We start from the raw sequence: 19,881 nt of genomic DNA, 5'->3' as shown, positions 1-19,881 counted from the left end.
AGGAATTGCTAATGAAGTGACGAGCTGATTATTTAGAAAGTTGGTATAAGAATGAATGTGTTTCAGTGTAAATACAGTAGAAATCTACCATATAATGGACGTCTGTTGTATTTGTAGCTATGTTGTGGTATAGAGATGTATAACAGCCAATATCAGACCTTCTGTTGCCCTACTCACTTTTAGCTTGCTGCTCTTCTCCTTTGTCCTGTAACTTGGGTTTAGGCATATGACTTGTTAGATGCATTACTGTTGTATAATCCACTACATACCACTGTTGATGTTTATGCAAAATTACCTTTGGGATTTTGTTATGTCTTGAGAGCACAATTTAAAATAATTATAATTTGGCAGAAAAAGTAGCACACAATAAGAGCTCTAAAGCAAAGAAATGTAGAAAAAAGTTTAAAGTCAGTGGCAGACAGAACGCTTGAAACTTTTCTCTGTATTACGTTAATTCCTTTTTTTAATCCAGAAGATACCATCCTCTGCTACCATAGTCTGGCTGTTGTTATGTGAAGCATTCTCTGGAGCTTCAGTGACCACTATAACCTGGTTGCACCTTCTTGCTGCTGATAGCAGAGTATGAGCGACTGCGGTGGATTAAATGTTTCGGTCCTTCCTGAGCTTTGTGATGTTCCAGTTCCTCTGAATAATTCTGAGAGTAAAAAAAAGTGAAAAAAAAGTTACATTGGCCAAGGCACAGAACTGTAATTCCCAATGCTGCATTCATAAACATTGGTCACGTTACATCGCTGAAAGATTTAGGTTAGGTCTAGACTTACACTTTCACCAGCAGAGTTGTCAGCTGTGAGCAGAGGGTAAAACATCTCCAAAACCAGTGTAGCTGCTATATTTCAGGCATGAGCTCCAGTGAAGGAGGCAGAGGAATAAATAAGGACTCAGGCTTTGCTCAAGGATTACCTGGATGTCATCTGCAGATCAAGCAATGATGATGACTTTTAGGCATCACCTCAAAACACAAAGGCAAGCCTTTGAAACACAAATAAAAAATATCAACCCATTATTAGATAGCAAAAATGAAGCTGACTAAGTAGACTTGCTCTAATTTAGGTTTTCTCACTGATACCAAAAGTATTGGCTCTTCTCAGAAACCCATGCTAAACAGGAAACATGGCATCCAGTGGAGCTTGCTGTCCTGCATGGCTGTGGGTGCCTAATGTCACAAGGGCAGCTACTACTTTAAATAGATATGAAATTATAAATAGATTTGCTCTTCCTTGAAAAATTAGAGTGGGAAGTGACAGAAACAGAGCTCTGACAATTTTGATTTTAAACAGGAAAGAGTGCTTACATAGAAATCAGTCCCGAGTGGGGAAAGTACCTTTTTTTTGGTAACGTTTCCGGAAGCCTTTTTAGGTTAAAATTCTCCAACTGAGTTGGAAACAACTTCTGCTGTCCACAAGTCTTCTGTGACTTCTTCTATTGTTTTGCTAAAAAGATTTTGATTTTTATTTTCTTGGGGGGGGGGGAACAACCTCCAAATAAAAAGGCCGACCCATCTGAAGCAAGCTAGTTTTGCATCCTGGTTCTCAGTAAGAGTCTCTAATCCTGCCAATTAGCAATCTGTCATCAGATTACAGATTAAATATGATTTTAATTGGGAAGTTCCTGCCACACTGTGGCAAGAACTTTCACCTTCCTTGAATAAAGAGTTAAACTGGATACCTGATACCTTTGTAGAACAAACATATAGCTAAACTAAACAAACAGACACTTTGTTTGGCTTGCCTCACTATTTGGGCATTATCAATTGTAAATATTACTATTATTTTAAAATAAGCATAATTTAGATTACTAGATAAGCTTATTGCAGCTTTATTTTTTCCCCTGCAGCTGCTTTCTCCATCTTTCTTTCCAAGAAAGTATAGAAATTAGTTCTGACAGAGTATTGAGCCAGGAGAACCCACAACAACTTTGGTATTTTTATAAAAAGTTGTTGACAAGAGATATTAGTGGGTGGCAGAATAGTACTCATTTGTGTTCATCCTGAAAGGTATCTGCATTCCTTATGGGCTATTTGCTTTCAGCTTTAGGAAACGTTCAGCTTAACTTCCTTCTTAGGAGCTTTGATTGTATCTTCATGTGCTTCATATGTAGCCTTTTTTCTGTGAAGAGAAAACCTTATCTTTGTACTTCCTGTTTCTTTTGCATTTGGTAATAGGTGCCAACTGGTGTGGTTCTGTACTTATATATCCTGAGAGTATATGGCATCATCTGAACAGTCTTCAGGATGCTGGTCAAATTAAGTTGTGAAACTGTGGCAGCTTCAGGCACCCACAAAGCAGAGCAACACAGGAAAAAGAGGTTGGTTCTTTAACCTCTTGATTTCCCAAGCGTAGATTAATATTTATCACAAGATCTTATCTGAGAAATATGTTGCAAACATGCTGATTTAAACAGATTAAAACTACCAAAGAACTTCCCATCACCATCCCCTCCAAGTGTGAACCCACTTCATTTTAGGACCTGAAACTAATACTAAGATAAGTAGAAGAAACAGCTGGAATTCAATTTGCAACAATTAAGACTGCCTGTATTGCTATTTTTACGAAAACAGAAGTCCTGGTACCTGGGATTCCTCTTCCTAACCTGTTATAACAGTTTCTAATTGAAACACTGATAGCTGTACCCAAGAAATGCCAAACTGAGAGCCTTGGAGATTGCAATCTTTACAAAGAAGTAAAACCCCAAGTTTGAATACTTCATAAGCAGAACTTTTAAGACTATGTTAATGTGGCTTGTCCCTAAGCAATTACACTGCATGTGATTCTAAAGCTGATTCACACACAAAACTATATCCATACCAAATGCTAGAGTGCTATTATATAGTGTAGATGAAGTCAGGAGTTGGTAGAATATAAGGATTTTTTTTGAAAACCAAACTGAAGTTTAAAATGACTGCCACAGTAGGCATCTACATTTGCAAAGTCCTACTTTCCCAGCTGTAGTAATCTATAAGTTAATCTGTGCTGGTAGTAAAAACACCAGTGGTCTGGAAGTGTAAGTATTGAAATTAGTGAAGCTGCTCTGGGGCTGGAACAAGCCTTTCTAGTGTGAAAAACAGTTCCAAAACATAATGTTATCCCTCTGTGTCCTGACAGCAGCTGGTATCTGCGTAAGTGCTGCAGTTATTTTATAGCTTCTCAGCTTGCTCCAAAATTGTGTGAGGTGAATATAACATGATATAAACATAGGGATAGGTATTATCAGGGAGAGACAGCTGTGTAACAACATTCTGGACAATAAAGATAGATCTTGGGATACTTATTAAGAGACCAGTCCTGCCAGATGGACTCTGCAGGAAGGATGTACATCACAAATACCACATTATATGAATTATTATACACAAACAGCTGCTAACATTCATCCAGGGCTATTAGAAGAAAATTATAGAAGAACTCTTACTGTGAGCCAAAGGGAGAATTTGGCTTTTAGCAGCTTTAAAAATCAGTGAAGTTCTGAATATGCAAAGAGGTGAGCTGTTAAAAGTCCAAGAAGGAGCTTAGTGGCTCAGCAAAAACTGTTCCTAAACGAGGAGTTGGTGAGCTTAGTTTTTCTGCAGGCATGCAGAAACATAGTGTTTTAGATAGAAATCAGATCAGAGATTAAACTTGACTTTGCAAGGAGAGAAAATTCAGAAAATGGGAAAAATAAATTGCAAGCAATGATGGTTATGTGATATTTACTTACTTTGAAAGATAAGGATGAGAATCTGAAAAGTTTAAAATGAACAATAAAACATGAGCTAGGCTACAAATGGATAATTAATCTGAACCAGTTAATTGCTGCTTTAAACGAAATATGGAAGATAGTTTCCTGCCATAGGCATAAAAATGCCTCTGGCCTGGATCAAGCTTCAGATTAAATAGAGAAAATATTTGTCTTTTCTCCTGACACTTCATTTGTATTGCTCAGGGGTTCTTCAGTCCACTGGAGTGAATGATAAATGTTTATAACTGAAGTTCACCGAATTAGCAAAGTTCAGCAGAATTCCCAGTGACGTGGGGGTTTCTGTTTAAGTTTTCCAATTTGTGGGAACTTTCATTCATTCATTCATGGCCAGTCTTCGCAAACGAAGATTTGGGAAAGGTCTCTACCCACGTTTATTACAAGCGCGCTGGTGATACAGGGCTTTGCAAATGCGGGTAAGGCCTTCGAGCCTGCGCAATGGATTTTATCGGTGAGACACAGTGTGCGCTGAACTGAGCCCACCCTTAAATCCTAAGGTTCATCTGCCGGGGCCGAGTGAGGTTGGACGGTTGCAGCGAGGTCCTCAGGATGTAGGCTTGTTTAGAGTGACCTTCTCTTCGATGGATGGCCTTACAGCTGAGCTCCAGCTGCCCGGGTTTAGAGCTGTCCTTCTCTTCCGTGTGTTCGGGGCTCCCCTCTCATCTCCCACGATGGCACTGTCCGCACAGGCGAAGCCTCCGTTCTCGCGGTCCTTTCCGCGCCCGGGGCCGGGCCCCAGCGCCCGAGGCCGGGCCGCCGCGCACGCGCCCGGGGCTGGGCCGGGCCCGCGCCGCCGCGAAGCGCGCGTTCCGGGGCTGGGCCGGGCCCGCGTCCTGTGGGAACTAGAGGCTTGATGATGAATATAGTTCCAGTTAAGACAGGACTTGCGCAACAGATCTGTGGGAGATTTGCTCATGAGACTTGGTCATTTCTCTGCAATCAAATCATAAACAAAAGCATAATGCCTTTTCGTTTTCTGTACAAAATATGAAGTGAAATAATAATTACGATCAGCAAACCTTACTTCTTCTGAAAATTTAGCATCATGGTTTTGCACAGATTTCTTTGTTTCCAAACTTTCAGCTCCCACAGAGGAAGTGGAAATCGCCAGTAGGTTCAGAGACATAAATATCTTTTAAAAGGTCACCTGTACCTTGTAAACATTTTGACCTTTACAAATATCATACAATGGCACTGTAAGTCCTGATTAAAATACAGCAGGTATAGGTAACAAGAGGTAGATATTTATTGGCTTAGGTATAGTCAATGTGAATGAGCAAGCACTAAAACAGGGGCCTGGAAAGTTTGTGTAATCTTTTTACTTGAAGACATCAAAGCTTCCACTGGATGAAGGCCTGAGCAACCTGATCTAATTTTGAAGTTACCTTACCTGGGATCAGGTGGCTGAACTAGATGACATCCCACCAGAAATCATTTCCAACCTTAATTACTCTGTGTTAAGAGGGGCCTATTTTTGAACAATATAAACAGAGTAATTTTAAGTACCTCATCTGTTAGTGAACAGATGTACTAGGGACTGCACAGTCAGGCTGCCACGAGAGGGAGGAAATGCCTGGTTTCGAACACGGCACAGCACTAGGCTTGTGGGTACCCACGTGGGTGGAGCTGAAAGCTGGTTCACAGACCTTGCCTCTCTGAGAGGGGTAATTTCCAAATGCCTGGTGTGTGTGAAGCCTGTGATGTGAGGTGAGCTAAAGAAATAGAGGACGTTTCTTCCTTGCTGCTCTGATGCCAGGCAGACTTGGTGCCAAGCTTTAACTGTTGGATCCAACACAGTGGAATGTGGATTTCGACTCAGCTGCATTATCCTAAGAAGGTAAACTGCTCCAAGGAGCCTTTAGATAAACAAACAAACAAAAAGCTATAAATGTAATGCTAACTTCCACTTTTTAACTCTGCTCAGTCAACATGGAAAAAAGCTGTGCGGGTTTTGTATTTTAGATGTTGTTTAAACAGGAGTGCTAATATACCGTCTTCTTATTTTTGTGTAGTGTTTGCATTTTTGTAATATAGACAGAATAGAGATTTGGAAATGTATAGATAAGTTTAATTTCTTTTAGTAGCCAAACCACTTGAAGAACATGTAGGTAGAGTTCCTGCTTGAAATTCTTCCTGAAAATTGCTATGGACTTCATACAGATTGAAAAACAGTAAATATTTGAACCAAAATCTACAATGTGTAGCAGATTTCATAGCGTCAGAGCAGTCTTATTATGTGACAAAATTTTCTACTTTCTCATTAAGAATTTTGAACGGACAAATTATGTGGATTTCTGGAATAGCAGTTATCCTATACAAGGCCAGTAGCAGATAATAAGATGTAAAATCTTAGTTTTCCCTTTGGAGTTGTTTTGTTGGGATTTGACTGAGTTCTGGAGACTCAGGTTGCAGATCTGACCTGCATTTTGGTTTGAGAAATTTGAAACCAAAACATGCCTACAAAAACTAATTTACGTTTGTGGTGCTAACCTGTTAGAATTCTGTTGCTTGGGCGGATTTTTTACCTTTTCTTTTTAACATTTTGCATGCTGAGCTGCCACAAACAAATTTAACATTTTCTAGATTAGAGATACATGGCTTTTTTTTTCACTGTGATAACAAAGTCTGCATTTGTGGTAAAAGGGTAAGTCTGTGTTTGTGCTTTGACATTTGAGGGAAATCTCTATGGTTGCCACAAAGCAAAAAAGAAACAACTTCTTACTGGTCTCTAATCTTTACAGTGTTGTAGAAGTCGTGTTCCATTAAAGTTTTTGGGTCTCACAATGCATGCATATTTCTGATGTATATGTACGGAAGAAAAACTTCTAAGCCTGTACTCCTGTAAAGTAAATATACACAGGTATTTTCCCCCCAAAATGCCAAAGCAGTGGAAAGGATTTAAAAAAGGTTTATTCCCGAGGCAAGGACACTAAAAACTTACAGAAACCTCACAGTGCCCCAAGACAGCACTGGGCCTCAGGGGAAAGGCAAGTTCCAGTGCTCTTTCAGCACTTTTCATCTTCTCTCTTTCCTCCCCCGCCCTCTGGCTCGAGGAGGCCCTGTACATGTCTGCGAAGGAACCTTATCTCTTCGGCATTCCAGAGAGAGAGATCTCACTCACAGCTCTCCCTGCAACTTTCTCTGAAATGCAGAAGGGAAAAGGAAAAAAGGCTTCCTAAGTGAAATGAGTTCGACCTTCGTGTTACAAACTCTTCTGAAAGCACACCTATTCCTACAACTCCTATCTGAGGAAGGATTTTGAGGGTGGTTGTGTTTCTAGGAATCACTGTTTCTCAAAGTCTTTCCTTTGTATGGCATGACTGGAAGAAAACAAAGTGTTCTTTTAATTTGGAAAATGTGGGCAACACATTTTGTCTATGTATAGAAATACTGTACTTACCTCTAGGGCATTCCTTTTCCCCAGGAAGTTTGGGGCAAGCTATCCTGCTTGTTCTTTTCTCTTCCCTGGAGATCCTGAAATGCCTTCCAAATGTTACTGTATTTATTTCCTTTTATCACTGTTTGAAGCAATAACTTTAACAGCACCGTGTTTTCTCATTGCTTGGTGGCACTTCATTACATCTTTGCATAGGCAGTGAAGGAATAGCCGGTTGGAAACTACGAATTGTAATACAGCACTAAGGTGGTTTCCAAGCAGGAGAACAGATAAACCTGACATGCCAGGAATGATGATTTAGAGCTGGTGATGGCAGAAAGAATTTCAAGCAAAAACTGAGAAATATTTGAGAGACTATCCTGATGACAAGGTGAATTTCAAAGTGTATATATATTTTATATATATATATATACATATTTCAGTATATTTCCTCAAAAATATACTCCATAGTATGATGCATGTGTTCTGCTCCTAAAAGTATGTTTAATATTTATGTTTTACTAATTATATTTAATTATTACTTCAGGAATAGGGAGAATCCATGCTTTTGCCCGTGGTCAGCAAGGAAGTTTTACCTAGGGTTCTGGTCACTTATTGTTCTCTGTGCTCTTGCAACTAAGCTGCTGCCATGTTCTGAAGTAGGTAATTCAGAGCTACACTAGGATTATCAACAAGATCTCAGCATAACTGGACTATGGAGGGGATGAACCTTCTTCATTCGTCAGGATATGTTACTATCTTGAGCAGTGAGCTCTATTTTATTGCACTTTGTATATTTCATTTGGCACAATAATTCAACAAATTTGAATATTAATGTAATGGCTGTTAAGTACTTTAATACAAAATAAGATGGAAAATAAGGACTTCAAATGAGATGAAAGGAATGCCATTCCTAACTGAGATTTGCTCCACTTAAATAGCAGCTGCTTAACTGAACCTTCTGCACTGAGGTCTGGCCTGCCTGCTGGAAAGGAGAGGAGGGGCCAGGCAGCTTGCCCATAGTTCCGAAGATGGTAAATGACAGAAGAATGCAGAAAAAGATTATTTTTCTTTTTTTTACTGCGAAATTTTCATTTAAAATCTATCTATTTTGCAAGAGCAAACTCCCATCGTTGCATCCTCATATGGCAGATATGGCCATCCTGCTTCATTATAGCTCTGTCCTCCCTGAGGGTACTTGCCTTGAATTAGGATGTCACTCCCATGAATGAAGGCAAGTGCTTCTCAGCTTTATAGCAAATGCTGCCAATAACTCTGAATGGGGTGGGGGTGAACTCATCTTTTATCTGCAAAGGTATTTTCACCTCCTAGCAGATCTCACGCTTACTTTACATAGAACAGGAGTTATTTCTAATCTGTTTGGAAAAAATGCTTTTTTACTGACACCTGAAAGACTGTTGTCCAAGTGTTTGAGTACTGTATTTAAAAAAGTGCGGGAGGTGCTCTGATTACTCTTGAAGTTGTTGTCATACCCATTTCCTCATGGAAATAAAGTAACCCTTTCAAGTTTGGCACATATTGTCCTTGATAAGGTTTGGGAAAGTGTTAGATTTCAATAGCTTTCCTCTGAAAATACTCTGATGTGCTGTTTGTTTTAAGAAGACAGCTTACTTAGAGGCAGTTCATTTCTGGCTTTTTGGGAGGTCCGAGTCCAGGGTGTGTCAGGCTCACTCTGCCAGCTGTGACTGAGGAGTTGGTTCTCTTCAGCAGTAAGCTGGAGGTAGCAGCAGAGTTTAAGGAATGGTTATACGATCTTAAAATCTTTGGGAGAAGGTGGCGATTTCACAGTTTCCAATGCTATCTTCCCTTCTGTTTACTATTATTTCTTTTCTTTTTCTTTCCTACTGTAGAATTCACACCAGCCTTACCAGAAGGAGAGGCATTTCGGCTCTCCAGCCTCCACAGACTGCAAATTTTGCTGTTTCATTGTCATCAGCGAATAACTGTGGTATTTCTTTGCTTTAGCAAACTGGAAAATGGAAATGAAGAGAAACACAACAAAGTTGTTGTGGCTGTTGATGTTCTTTTTTGATATTGTGCCATTAAGTTATGAGAAATCAATGAGAGAAAGAGCTATTGAGCTGATGCAAGATGCACGTTTAATCGATGGGTATATAAAACATGTTCAACTAAACCCTCTTTGTGAATCCTGATAAGTGAGGAGGAAATGCTGAAGTGTGTCTGGATCAGTAGAGACATAGATTGTTACTAGCATATAGCACTTAGCTCCTGTTGCAATGATGTATTGGGAAGGAATTTTGGGTCAGAGGGTACTTACTATAGGACTGGGTTATTCTAAATACCTTTGTGATTTTCTGGTCAGGTGTCATGCTTTAACCCCAGCTGGCAACTAAGCCCCACAGAGCCACTTGCTCACTTGCCCCTCTGAGGGAGAGGATCAGAAAAGTGAGAAAACTCGTGGGTTCAGATAAAGACAGTTTCATACAGAAAGCAAAAGCCACACACAAGCAAAGCAAAACAAGGAATTAACTCACTACTTCCCATGACTAAGGTGTTCAGCCATCCCTGGGAAGCAAGGCTCCATCAAGCATAATGGTTTCTTGGGACGACAAACACTACCGCTCTGAATGTCCCCTGCCTTCCTTCTTCTTCTCCACAACTTTATATGCTGAGCATGACCCATACGGTCTGGCATATCCTTTTGGCCAGCTGGGGTCAGCTTTCTCAGATGTGTCCCCTCCCAATGTAAGGTACGCCCCCAATCTGCTCACTGGCGGGGTGGGGTGAGAAGTAGAAAAGGCAGAAAAGAAGGGAGACTTTTAAGCATCTATTGCTGCAAGGATTATTGGCAATTAATGGTCTAAGGGAAGTGGAAGAAATTGCATTTGGCTTAGAAAGGGAACATCTTATTTCTGTCACAAGCCCAATTTGTTTTTTGATTCTAGCCACAATGACTTTGTACTGCAACTGAGAATACTTTACCAAAACAGAATCAGTAGAGTCAACTTAAGAGAACTCAACAAGACCCACACAAACCTTGTGAAACTTCGGGCTGGTTATGTGGGAGCTCAGGTATGTACTGCCATGGTTGTGAGTCTGAGATCATATTTTTATATTTGCCTCCTTCCCAATCACACAAGTACTCCTGGCCTTGATTTTGGCTCTTTATGTTGAAAAAGAAAAATACAATAAAACCAAAAAGCCCCCAACACTGTTTCATAACATTTGTGTTTCAAAAGTTTGTGTTTTATAATTCAGGTACCGTTAGTCAAAACAGCAGCATTTGTTTTGTGATATATAAATTAAAGGAAGCTCACATCTGCTTTCCTGCATGTACTGTGGAGTAGCTGAGTGTGTCAGGAGGCTTTAGTCACGTCTGGAGTAGATGCTATTGTCTTGCATCATAAGTCTTCTTTTGGGGAAAAACTATAGTGGCAACTCCCTTGTAAACTGCAGGAAGTTATTTTGGTCTGTGCCCATGAACTATTAGCAAATGGAAGTTTCCAAGTCAAAACACAAGTTATCTAGTTTACTTGTCAACGTCTCTTTCAGTTTTGGTCAGTGTATGTTCTTTGCAGCGCTCAGAATAAGGATGCTGTGCGTCTGACTTTAGAGCAAATTGATGTTGTCAAGAGGATGTGTAACAGCTACGAAGAGCTGGAACTTGTGACAACTTCCCAAGGTGATGCTCGCTCTTGTAAAAGAATTTGTGAAAATGTGATTGCAGGAGGTAGTACAAAAGACAGAGACCTGCAAGCAGGCAAGTTATCCTGCTTTAAAGAGTAACTTTACCTCAACTTTTCCACTGGGCTGCAGCGATGGACTCTGTGCACCATCCAGGTCCACTGCAGTAATGTGAATATTTGCCAGATAAACATGTACTACTATAAGCTCCTATTCTGTGAAAATGTCAGTATCGTTGCTTGCAATTTCCAAAAACAATTGCTGCTCAGTAGTGCTGTCTTCTTATCTGTCATGATATTACTTTGGAATTATCTCCCTTTTTTGTTTCCAGGTATCTCTGAAAGTAGAAGGATTGCGTGTTTGATTGGAATAGAAGGTGGCCACTCCATTGACAGCAGTTTGGCAACGCTGAGGATGTATTATGACTTGGGTGTTCGTTATATGACTTTAACACATTCCTGCAATACACCTTGGTAATTAATGTGCTTTTTTTTTGTGTGTCTATCTAATGTAAAGGAGTGGCAGTTCCATGATGGGAGAAATATGGATTCAGACACAGAGTTAACCTGTGAAAGACTCTGAACCAAGTCAAGGATGATAGGTTTGGGGGATAAATCATTTGCCATGTGTCAAGTGGGAGACTACATCTGTTATGTAGGGCTTGTAATGATGACAGTTGGACACTTTTAAACTTGTTAACAGCATAAAGATGGTAAATTTGCTATTCCTTTGCTATATTAGGAAAGTTACCTAGGGCAAAAAAGACAAAAAGAAAAGTACTAAAAATGCATGTGATGTAGATAAAAGAGTGTAAATGCTATGTAAGAACTCAGCCGTCAGCAGCCTTCAACACTGCCCTCTCTGGCCACCTCAAAAGTGCAGGTCCCATATGGCGCTACAGAGATAGGTATTTAGTTCCTGTATCAGAATATTAGCACCTACTCTTTGCTGGATTGACAAAATACTTTCTTGCATTTACTGAGAGACAGGGAAATTGCATACAGAGGGCAGACAGGTAACTAACATTGCAGTGTCTCTTTGTTCTCTCATGGAAGATTGTTTAATCAGAAAATTTCTGACAGTTACCTCTCTGCTTGTCCTGCATTGCTTCACAAACATCAACATTCATGAACTTGAAAACAGTTATGAACAAAAAAAGCACTGCCCAAACAAGATACTTATTACGTAGCTCATTATCTCCACATTTGGCTATATGATATGGTAAACATTTTTATTGTGTGTAGGGTAAGAGATTTCAGTTGCTGACACTGTAGTCTCCATAATAATATGATGTTTCTCCTCCCTCACTCCCCTTTTTAAGGTCTGAATCATCATCTAAAGGAATACACAACTTTTATCCTAATGTTATTGGTCTGACTCCATTTGGCCAAGTAAGAATCTCTTTCAAATGCTAATCTGGGCAATCTGTCATGTAACAACTTCTGGCCTTATCTTTTCAAAAGCAACTTGTCATTAAAAATTAATTACTGGAAGTTCTTGATAGTTAGGAGATGACTGGGGCTCAGTCAAACCAAATTCCCTGTGATGTTCTTTAGGGTAAAAGAAGCATTAGATTTATTTAGAAAAAATGTTTTAATTCAGATCAGATGTATGAATTCATATGTGGAATCAGTGAGATGTGAATAACAGTTCAAATTACTTATTTTAGATAGGCTAAGTTTTCTAAGTTTTGAGCATGTGATGGTGTGTTAGCTAATTGTGAGTGAATAAATTACTATTAAAGTAATAGGTACAGAGAAACCAATACTGGCATAGCATGCTTACGACTAGCTGACAGCTGCAGAATTAGTCTATCTCTTTACAGACATCAGCTAAACAGTTTCCTTTAAGGAAAGTTAATACTGACACTGTTTTCTGTATATCTGTTTTAGGAAGTGGTAAAGGAGATGAATCGCCTGGGTATGCTGATAGATTTATCTCATACTTCATATTCCACAGCAAAAGCTGCACTGAGTATCTCAAAAGCACCAGTAATTTTCAGCCATTCATCAGCATTTTCTATTTGTAATCACTCAAGAAATGTCCCTGATGATATCCTCCAGCAACTGGTGAGCAATATCGTTCTTGGTTTTGTTTTGTCATTTTTTGAGGGAAGCTAGTTGTTGGTCTTGCTTCTTGGGGGTTTTGGGTTTGGGTTTAATGGCAATGTTTGGCTAGCTGAGGCAAACCTGTGCATTCAAGTCATGGTGTTTACTTTTAACCTTCTCATCTCTGAATTTGATTTAGAAACAGATTCCTGTGCAGCAGGTTACATATTTGCTTCTGAGAGATTTTTTTTTGGGTTGTCTTTAGTATTTGACTACAAAAATGAAGTGTTTGCAAATACTTTGAAATTCTGGTTGTTTGATGCAGGCACTGCACTTCTGCTGATTCAGTCTACGTGAAAGTATAATGAACCCAAGGGAAGGGGGCAGGGAGGCAAAGCCTCGTGTTGCCGTCTGAGCTTTGACTTACAGAGTGTTGCTGTGCTCACTGACAGATGGACATAGAAGGTTCTATATAAGAAGCTCATGAGGTTTGCAGGGCACATGAGTGTTCACTCATCACTTGTCTCTTCCTATCTTTCAGAAAAAGAAAAAGGGAATTATCATGGTGACTTTCAATGCAGATGTACTGGCCTGTGGCAGAAAAGTTGTTAATATTTCTACCCTTGCAGGTTTGATGTCAATGTAGTTTTTGTCGGTTCAATGAATTCATACAAATTCTATGAATTTCCTGGTGTATGCATAATTTTTGAAGTTATAAAAAAGTGCTTGTTTATTCCTTCCACACCTTAGCCAAACTCTAGGTATTTTTGGTGCTAATATTCATTAAACAATAACAAGAGGTACAAGGTGAGTGTAGCTGGAGGACATGACGCTTACAAACGGAGCCGAGAACCATTAATCCCAAAGTAATTGTTACTTTCTGGAAAACACCTTAAGCCTATGTAATTAAGAGTAGAAAACATAAGTATGTAATGAATAATGAAAATTCTGATGGTATAATTGGGCTACTTGTTGGGAACAAATATGCTGTGATGATCATGTCTCTTTCCTCATTTGCATTTCATCAGTATAGCTGTTATTTTGAAGATTGCTGTCTGATGGGATATCTTTTGACTTTTTTAAAAAAGGATTTGATTGAGAATCCACAATTAAAGTGAACAGCCTTGTTCCAATATGTGTGAACTGTAATATTTGTCTTTTACTGGATGCTAAGATGTTGTTTTCTTGGGTATTTTCTTTCAGATCATTTTGACCATGTAAAGAAAATTGCAGGTTCAGAATCAATAGGAATTGGTGGTGACTATGATGGAGTGGCACGGTTAGTAAAATTATACCTACATTGACACCGCCTCCTTAAATTATGAAGGTTTTTGTTCATTTAAGGGAAAAAAAAGAAGGCAGACTAAAAGAATGGTATCAAGTTCTCTTGTGATGAGTGCTAAACCAAGTTTTATGAAAGAGGAGCACAATGATTCCTTTATAGAACTGTATGAAGCAGTGCTACAAATGTGGAAATGGATCCTAGTGCCCTGTGAACTCTGCAATCCTGTGTTCTAGACAGTGTTTTGTGCATAAACAATCAGTGATAGAGGTTGTTTTTCTCCAAAAGCCAAAGATAAATGACAGAAAAGCTGCCTCAGCCTTTAGATGGTAAATGGTCAGCCTAGAGAGATGCTGCAAAACTCTTTCCTCCACTATCCTTGGGGAAAGCCCAAAGTGTTTTGGTGCTGTGAAACCACTCCTGCTTTTGGGGCTTGGGAAGTATTTCAGGCAAGCAGAGAATGGTGAACAGCCTACATAACCTCTCCTCACTCTTGGGCTAGTGTTGTTACAGTACGGGAAATAAATACAGATTAGGTGGCATTTGCTGGTGTAACCCTAAATTTTTTTTTTTTTTGCTTTTTATCTTTCGGTTTACTCATCATCTTTTTTTTTTTTTTTTCTTCTCCTGGGGTCAGATATGCTTGGGAGTGAAAGTCAGAGTCAGGCTCACATCTGAAAAGTATGATCACAGATGCAGTGTGTCTGCTCCCATGATAGCTAGCCGTAGGTCTGAAGCTGTAACGTTCAAAATAAAAACACAGTTTGCAACAAAAGGACACATTTTATTGCATGCATTTTCTCAAAGATCATCAGTCAAATTGGCGGTGGAGTGGTTAAGGTCCTAACTCCTGGTAGTACAGATTTCTTGAGATATGCTTATCACCACACATCCACAGAACAGAAAAATAACAAAAATATTAGTTGTCTCAAAACAATGTCACAGTCTCATGAAAATAGAATTTTAAACAGCTGTTTAATGCAGGTTTTGCAGCTTCTTACTTCTATTTCTTTTTATTCTGACAAGAATTAGCACAAGACATAGATCAACTTCGCTTATTGTAATTTCTTCAGTAGAAGGCTCTAAATAGGTTGCTTCTCACTTCCTAAATGGCTGAATTCAAACCAATATTATTATTCTAATTATATTCCCTTTGGAAAAACTACTTTGCAACCAACAAAGTCTACAAAATTGCCTGCAACTCCTCTGCTCATCATGTGTTTGCAAGTTTCCTTTTGTTCTGTTACACAGGTGCATTGTGCCAACTCCATCTGTGATGTAGCTGTTTCCTCTTACTCTAAAGGCCAGATATAAAGAGTGGATAAATGCACACATGAGTTTCTGTGGGGTTCTTTTTTTCCTTTTGTTCTGTTTTAATATCTTTCCATGCTGTTGTTTTGCCTATACATCATATACATGCTTATATATTATGTCTATGCATCTTCATTCCAGAATACAAGTTGTGTTCTGTTTATGGAATCCTATGTGCAGAAAAAACCTTTTGTTGTGTCCCAGTCCTGCTTCTGTTTGTCAGCTGAATTCTGAAAGGAAGAATTGGGTCCAAAGTGAGCTCAATCCAAAAGTCAATATGTGCAAAAGACTAATTAAAAATCTTTTTCTAAATTTTTTCAGTGATGCATGTTGAATGTTCTTGTGTGACTTTTGCCAACAGTTTCCCTGAGGGATTGGAAGATGTCTCTAAATACCCTTCTTTGATTGAGGAACTTCTTAGAAGAGGATGGAATGAAACTGAACTGAAAGGAGTGTTAAGGGAAAACTTCCTCCGTGTCTTCAGGGAAGTGGAAAATGTAAGATTAAAACCCAAACTGAATCTTGATTCTTACTAAGAGGGAGAGAGGAACAGTTGGTGCCCTGTTGTTTATTTTTTGGGTGGGTTTTTTCTTTGTGGTGGGTTTTTTTTTTTTTTTTTTTTTTTTTTTGGTTGTTGTTGTTGAGTGAGTGAGAGAGATATGAGGGAATGTAAGCACCTAATTCAGTAATTCCAAATGCTGGGAAAGAAACCAAGATGGCAAGAGAGCATTAGCAGAATAAAGGAAAGTGAGAGAGAGCAGACAAAGCTCTTTGGAAGTTTCTCTCTTTGCAGTAATCTGATAAGTCCACATCAGTGACTTCTAAATAGAATCATTTCATGGTTTGGAGAAACTGCGGATGTACCAGCATCACAGTCTGGCTGTGTTCGCTGGTGCAGTAAGGAATGTTGACTCCTGCAAATCAATTTAATTCTTGTCATGGGATTGGGCTGCTATCCAAAAGGCTCATGCCACGACCAGATCACTAACAGGCCATAAACACAACAACTAGATAACAATGAGCTTCGAACGTAAATGGTAGAAGCAAATCCAAAAGGATGAGGAAGGAGACCATATAAGAGTAAGGACTCCCTCAGTGGTAACTTTTTCACATGCCTCTGTTGACATTTCCAGACTGCTTCCTCCTGCTGTTTTTATTTACAGTGATAAGTAAGTAGATATTATACACAAAGCCTTATAGACAGCATATATTTCACAGTGGCCTTTCTTCCACTTGTCCTTCTAGGTATGTTAGATGAACAAAAATCAGGGAAATTTGTACTATTCTAGTTAATCTGCCAAAATATCTACATAATGACAAGTTCATCAGGTGGCAGACTGACATTATGAAGAGGCTCAAATTCATCACACCTTTCCAATCTGTGAGATTTAATAATTTTATTTTTCCTTCTAAATTAGAAATGTTGAAACCCTGTCTTGAGAGTTCAGGGAAGAAAGATCATGGTTTTGTTTGCTTAAGCTTTACTGGCTAATGCATCCATATGTGGAGGGAGGGAGCCAAGATAGAGCAGCCAGACCTGTAACTCTTGCCTGTAATGTATCTGTACTGAATTTTGGGAAGTGTTTGATAGGAATGCAAACAACAGGATAATGATGTTGATTTCCTCACATTCAGAAGTGGTTTGGCAATACAGTTTGAGTTGGGTAACTTGAAATAGCATTGAATTTGCTAGCTGCATAAAGCTTTTGGTGTTGCGTCAGTCTAGCTTTCAGGGGCAACCTTTTGAATTTTTGTAGGTGCAGAACATCAGTGGAGTAATGGACATAGGTGAAAGTGAAACTCTACAAGAAGTACAAAATTCCTGTCGCCTCGACCTACGTAATCCTCGGCTTGAGCCAGCCAGGTCCTTTGCATTTCCTTCTGTGGCACAACCCTTTAGTGTGACACTTGTATCATGTTTAGTGCTGTATTATGAATCATAACATCTATGGAGTCTAGAGAGAGATTTATGGAGTAATTTGCAATGCAACTAGTTATCTTTTTGCATTTTGTTAATGCATAAGTATAGCTTTATACTAAATTTTCAATCTAATTTCTACAAATTCACCTGTAAACTTGAAAAGATGTATCAAAAGCATTTAGAATTTGAAGTTATAAATTCTGTATCCTCTTGGCTAGACCAGGACCAACATTGTTAATAGAATGTACCCAGATCTAATGAATTCTGTAATACACAACATATAGTTTTGGCACCCGTATTGTGGCACTTGGTATAAATACTGGAGTACAGAATCAGCAGTTCCACACAGGAAGTAGAGATTATGATTAAGACAGATATGCCAAGATATTTTCAGATATTACTTCTTCTTAAATTATACAACTTTCTTCAATAGATGATAACTTACTCAGAGGAGACCACCCTATATGGAGAAGAGAGATTTTTTTTTTGTTTGCTTGGGGTTTTGTTTTGTTTTTTTAAGATGACAAGATGGAAGACAAGGCTATTTTTATTTGGGTTTCATGCCTACCACTAGTTTTAGAGATCTATCCTGCAGTACTAAACTCTTATTTTTGAACCCTGACCAGGACAGCGGGCAACTGGAGAGTTACTGAAGGGTGGGAGTAGATCTCCTGTATTCAAGTACAGGTGAACAGGCAATGTTGTAAATAGTTTTCTATAATTTGGGGACTGCTGTTTGCTGCATGTTCATGAAGATGATAACAAGAACAACCCAGGACAAAGAAGGAATTCCAGCTAGTCAGAGGGTTGCAGAAGTCTTTTTCTCATTTAAACAATTATCCTTATCAGTAACAGGTTTTACTATTTCATTTTTATTCTAGCTGGCTAAAATCAGACCATTGCCAGTGGATTCCTAGACATGAGATTAGGAAGAGGCCTTTTTATTATAAATCTTCTGCTGTTTTGGCCTTTGGAACACATTTTCAAATACACAAGGTATGTGAGGTTAGAAGCTACTGTTATAGAGAAGAGCATATATTGAGATAGGCCTATTCTTGGTAGGCTAAAAACTGACATTTCAATCAAATATACTGAAATTTGTGATGAAATTATAGGATGGCAGCACAACCTCTTTGTAGGGTCAGTTCCCACTGCTTGCTGGTAAGTGCCTTCTTACCAGCAATGCTGTTAATTGTGATTTTTTCCTTTTATTTACTGATATGAAATCTACAGAATTTAATAGAATAGTATAGAATAAAAGTCCTGCTGATCTAAGGGCGGTATTTGTAAACACACAAAGTATCTAACTTTGTGTTAGAAAGAGAAAGGGAAGAGAAAGGCTAAGGAAAGAGAAAGAGAAGGCTAAGCATGAACAGAATGGAAAACCAGCAAGTCAGTTGTTTTCTAGAGTCACTTGAGAGGGTTCCTACCATCCATTTCTGCATTCCATGTAAAAGTAGGAGTTCCGGAAGAACCCTGTTCTTTCATGATTCAAAATGAAGCTTCATTAATTATTTTGTTAGGATGGTCTCCTTGATAAGTATATTTTGAATATACTCCTGCCACTTACCAAATTCTTTACAAATTGTGTTGAACAATCTAGTTGCATAGAAGCCAAGTTTTTAAGAACAGTTTCTCAATAAATACTGATCCTTCTTATGCATCTAGAAAGGGGAATTACTGCACTGACTCAGAAGTCTGGCCTTCCTGATACTGCTTGACTGGCATCAGAACTTGTTTTACTGGTAAATGATGAATTAAATAGGGAATGTTTACTTCCCATGAGCATTTCTTCTAATAGGTTCATAAGCGATTGGAAAACTGCCATCCACGATCCCTTTTCATAGAACTAGTACTCTGATAGTTGCTTCATTCAATACTTGAAATGTAAGATGCTTCCTTATTCCTTCCAGCTGTTTTCTTTATACTATATTGTCACTTTACTGCCTGCTAATTCTTACTCTTTTTTTCTTCATGCTACAGCATAGATTAAAAATATATATTGCTTTTCTTAAAGATACAGATAATATGACTTGTCTTATCTATAATGTATTGCGCTTATTTGTTTGACTGCTTTGTGCTATGAGTAATTGGTAAGCTTGTGGCAAAACAGACAGGAAACTTAAATAAAATATTGTTTAAAATTGTGTATGGATACTGGTATAATATCACAAACAATGTAGATGTTCAGAAGTCCATGAAGCCCTAAAAGAACCATGCAACTCTGCTGCAGAAAGAAGGCCAGAGTATCATGAGGACTCTTCAGAGGGAAGGTAGCTCCCTCCCTGGAAGGCAGGAGAAAGTCAGGGAGGTTTAAACCTAGAGCATCCTGGATGTAGGCAGTCAGTCTCATCTAAACTGAGACACTGCTGAACCTGTCCAAGCAAGTGCCTATGGAAAGGGAACATGGCTGACTCAGTCACTGCAGTGAGTTCATGGTGCGTTACCTGCAGCAATTCCCATGGTCAAGCCACGGAAAACAAGGCTTACGGGGAACTAGCCAGGTTGTCTGCACCAAGTTTAGAAT

General features: G+C 38.9%; 1 protein-coding gene across 5 annotated transcripts; it reads left to right on the top strand.

Moving 5' to 3' along the window:
• The first annotated feature begins 4,634 nt into the window (after nt 1-4,634).
• Nucleotides 4,635-19,498, top strand: LOC114003269 (dipeptidase 2-like). 5 transcript variants are annotated; one of them, XM_039382510.1, is made up of 12 exons: nt 5,563-5,587; nt 9,113-9,257; nt 10,054-10,180; nt 10,661-10,790; nt 11,124-11,265; nt 12,114-12,183; nt 12,685-12,861; nt 13,382-13,469; nt 14,044-14,119; nt 15,795-15,930; nt 17,191-17,297; nt 18,236-19,498. In XM_039382510.1, exons 2-12 carry the CDS (start codon nt 9,124-9,126, stop codon nt 18,399-18,401), a joined length of 1,353 nt encoding a protein of 450 aa, XP_039238444.1. In that variant the 5' UTR covers nt 5,563-5,587; nt 9,113-9,123; the 3' UTR covers nt 18,402-19,498. The 5 variants fall into 5 exon arrangements, with proteins under 5 accessions (XP_039238445.1, XP_039238448.1, XP_039238444.1 ...); XM_039382511.1 differs by lacking the exons at nt 5,563-5,587; nt 9,113-9,257 and adding an exon at nt 4,635-5,457; XM_039382514.1 differs by lacking the exon at nt 9,113-9,257 and having other exon boundaries at nt 5,493-5,587.
• Nucleotides 19,499-19,881: the final 383 nt, after the last annotated feature.

Source organism: Pipra filicauda, unplaced genomic scaffold (genome assembly GCF_003945595.2).
Source record: "Pipra filicauda isolate LSUMZ 115617 unplaced genomic scaffold, ASM394559v2 scaffold273_size1055052_pilon, whole genome shotgun sequence".
In the NCBI taxonomy this organism is placed as follows: Eukaryota; Metazoa; Chordata; class Aves; order Passeriformes; family Pipridae; genus Pipra; species Pipra filicauda.
This window is presented reverse-complemented; position numbering and strand designations above follow the sequence as displayed.

Bases quoted from the DNA above. Each gene is read 5' to 3' on its own strand.
- LOC114003269 (XM_039382510.1), top strand. From the start codon at position 9,124: ATGGAAATGAAGAGAAACACAACAAAGTTGTTGTGGCTGTTGATGTTC. The intron at 12,184-12,684 runs GTAAGAATCTCT...TATCTGTTTTAG, and splicing joins GTCTGACTCCATTTGGCCAA to GAAGTGGTAAAGGAGATGAA. The intron at 13,470-14,043 runs GTTTGATGTCAA...ATTTTCTTTCAG, and splicing joins TAATATTTCTACCCTTGCAG to ATCATTTTGACCATGTAAAG.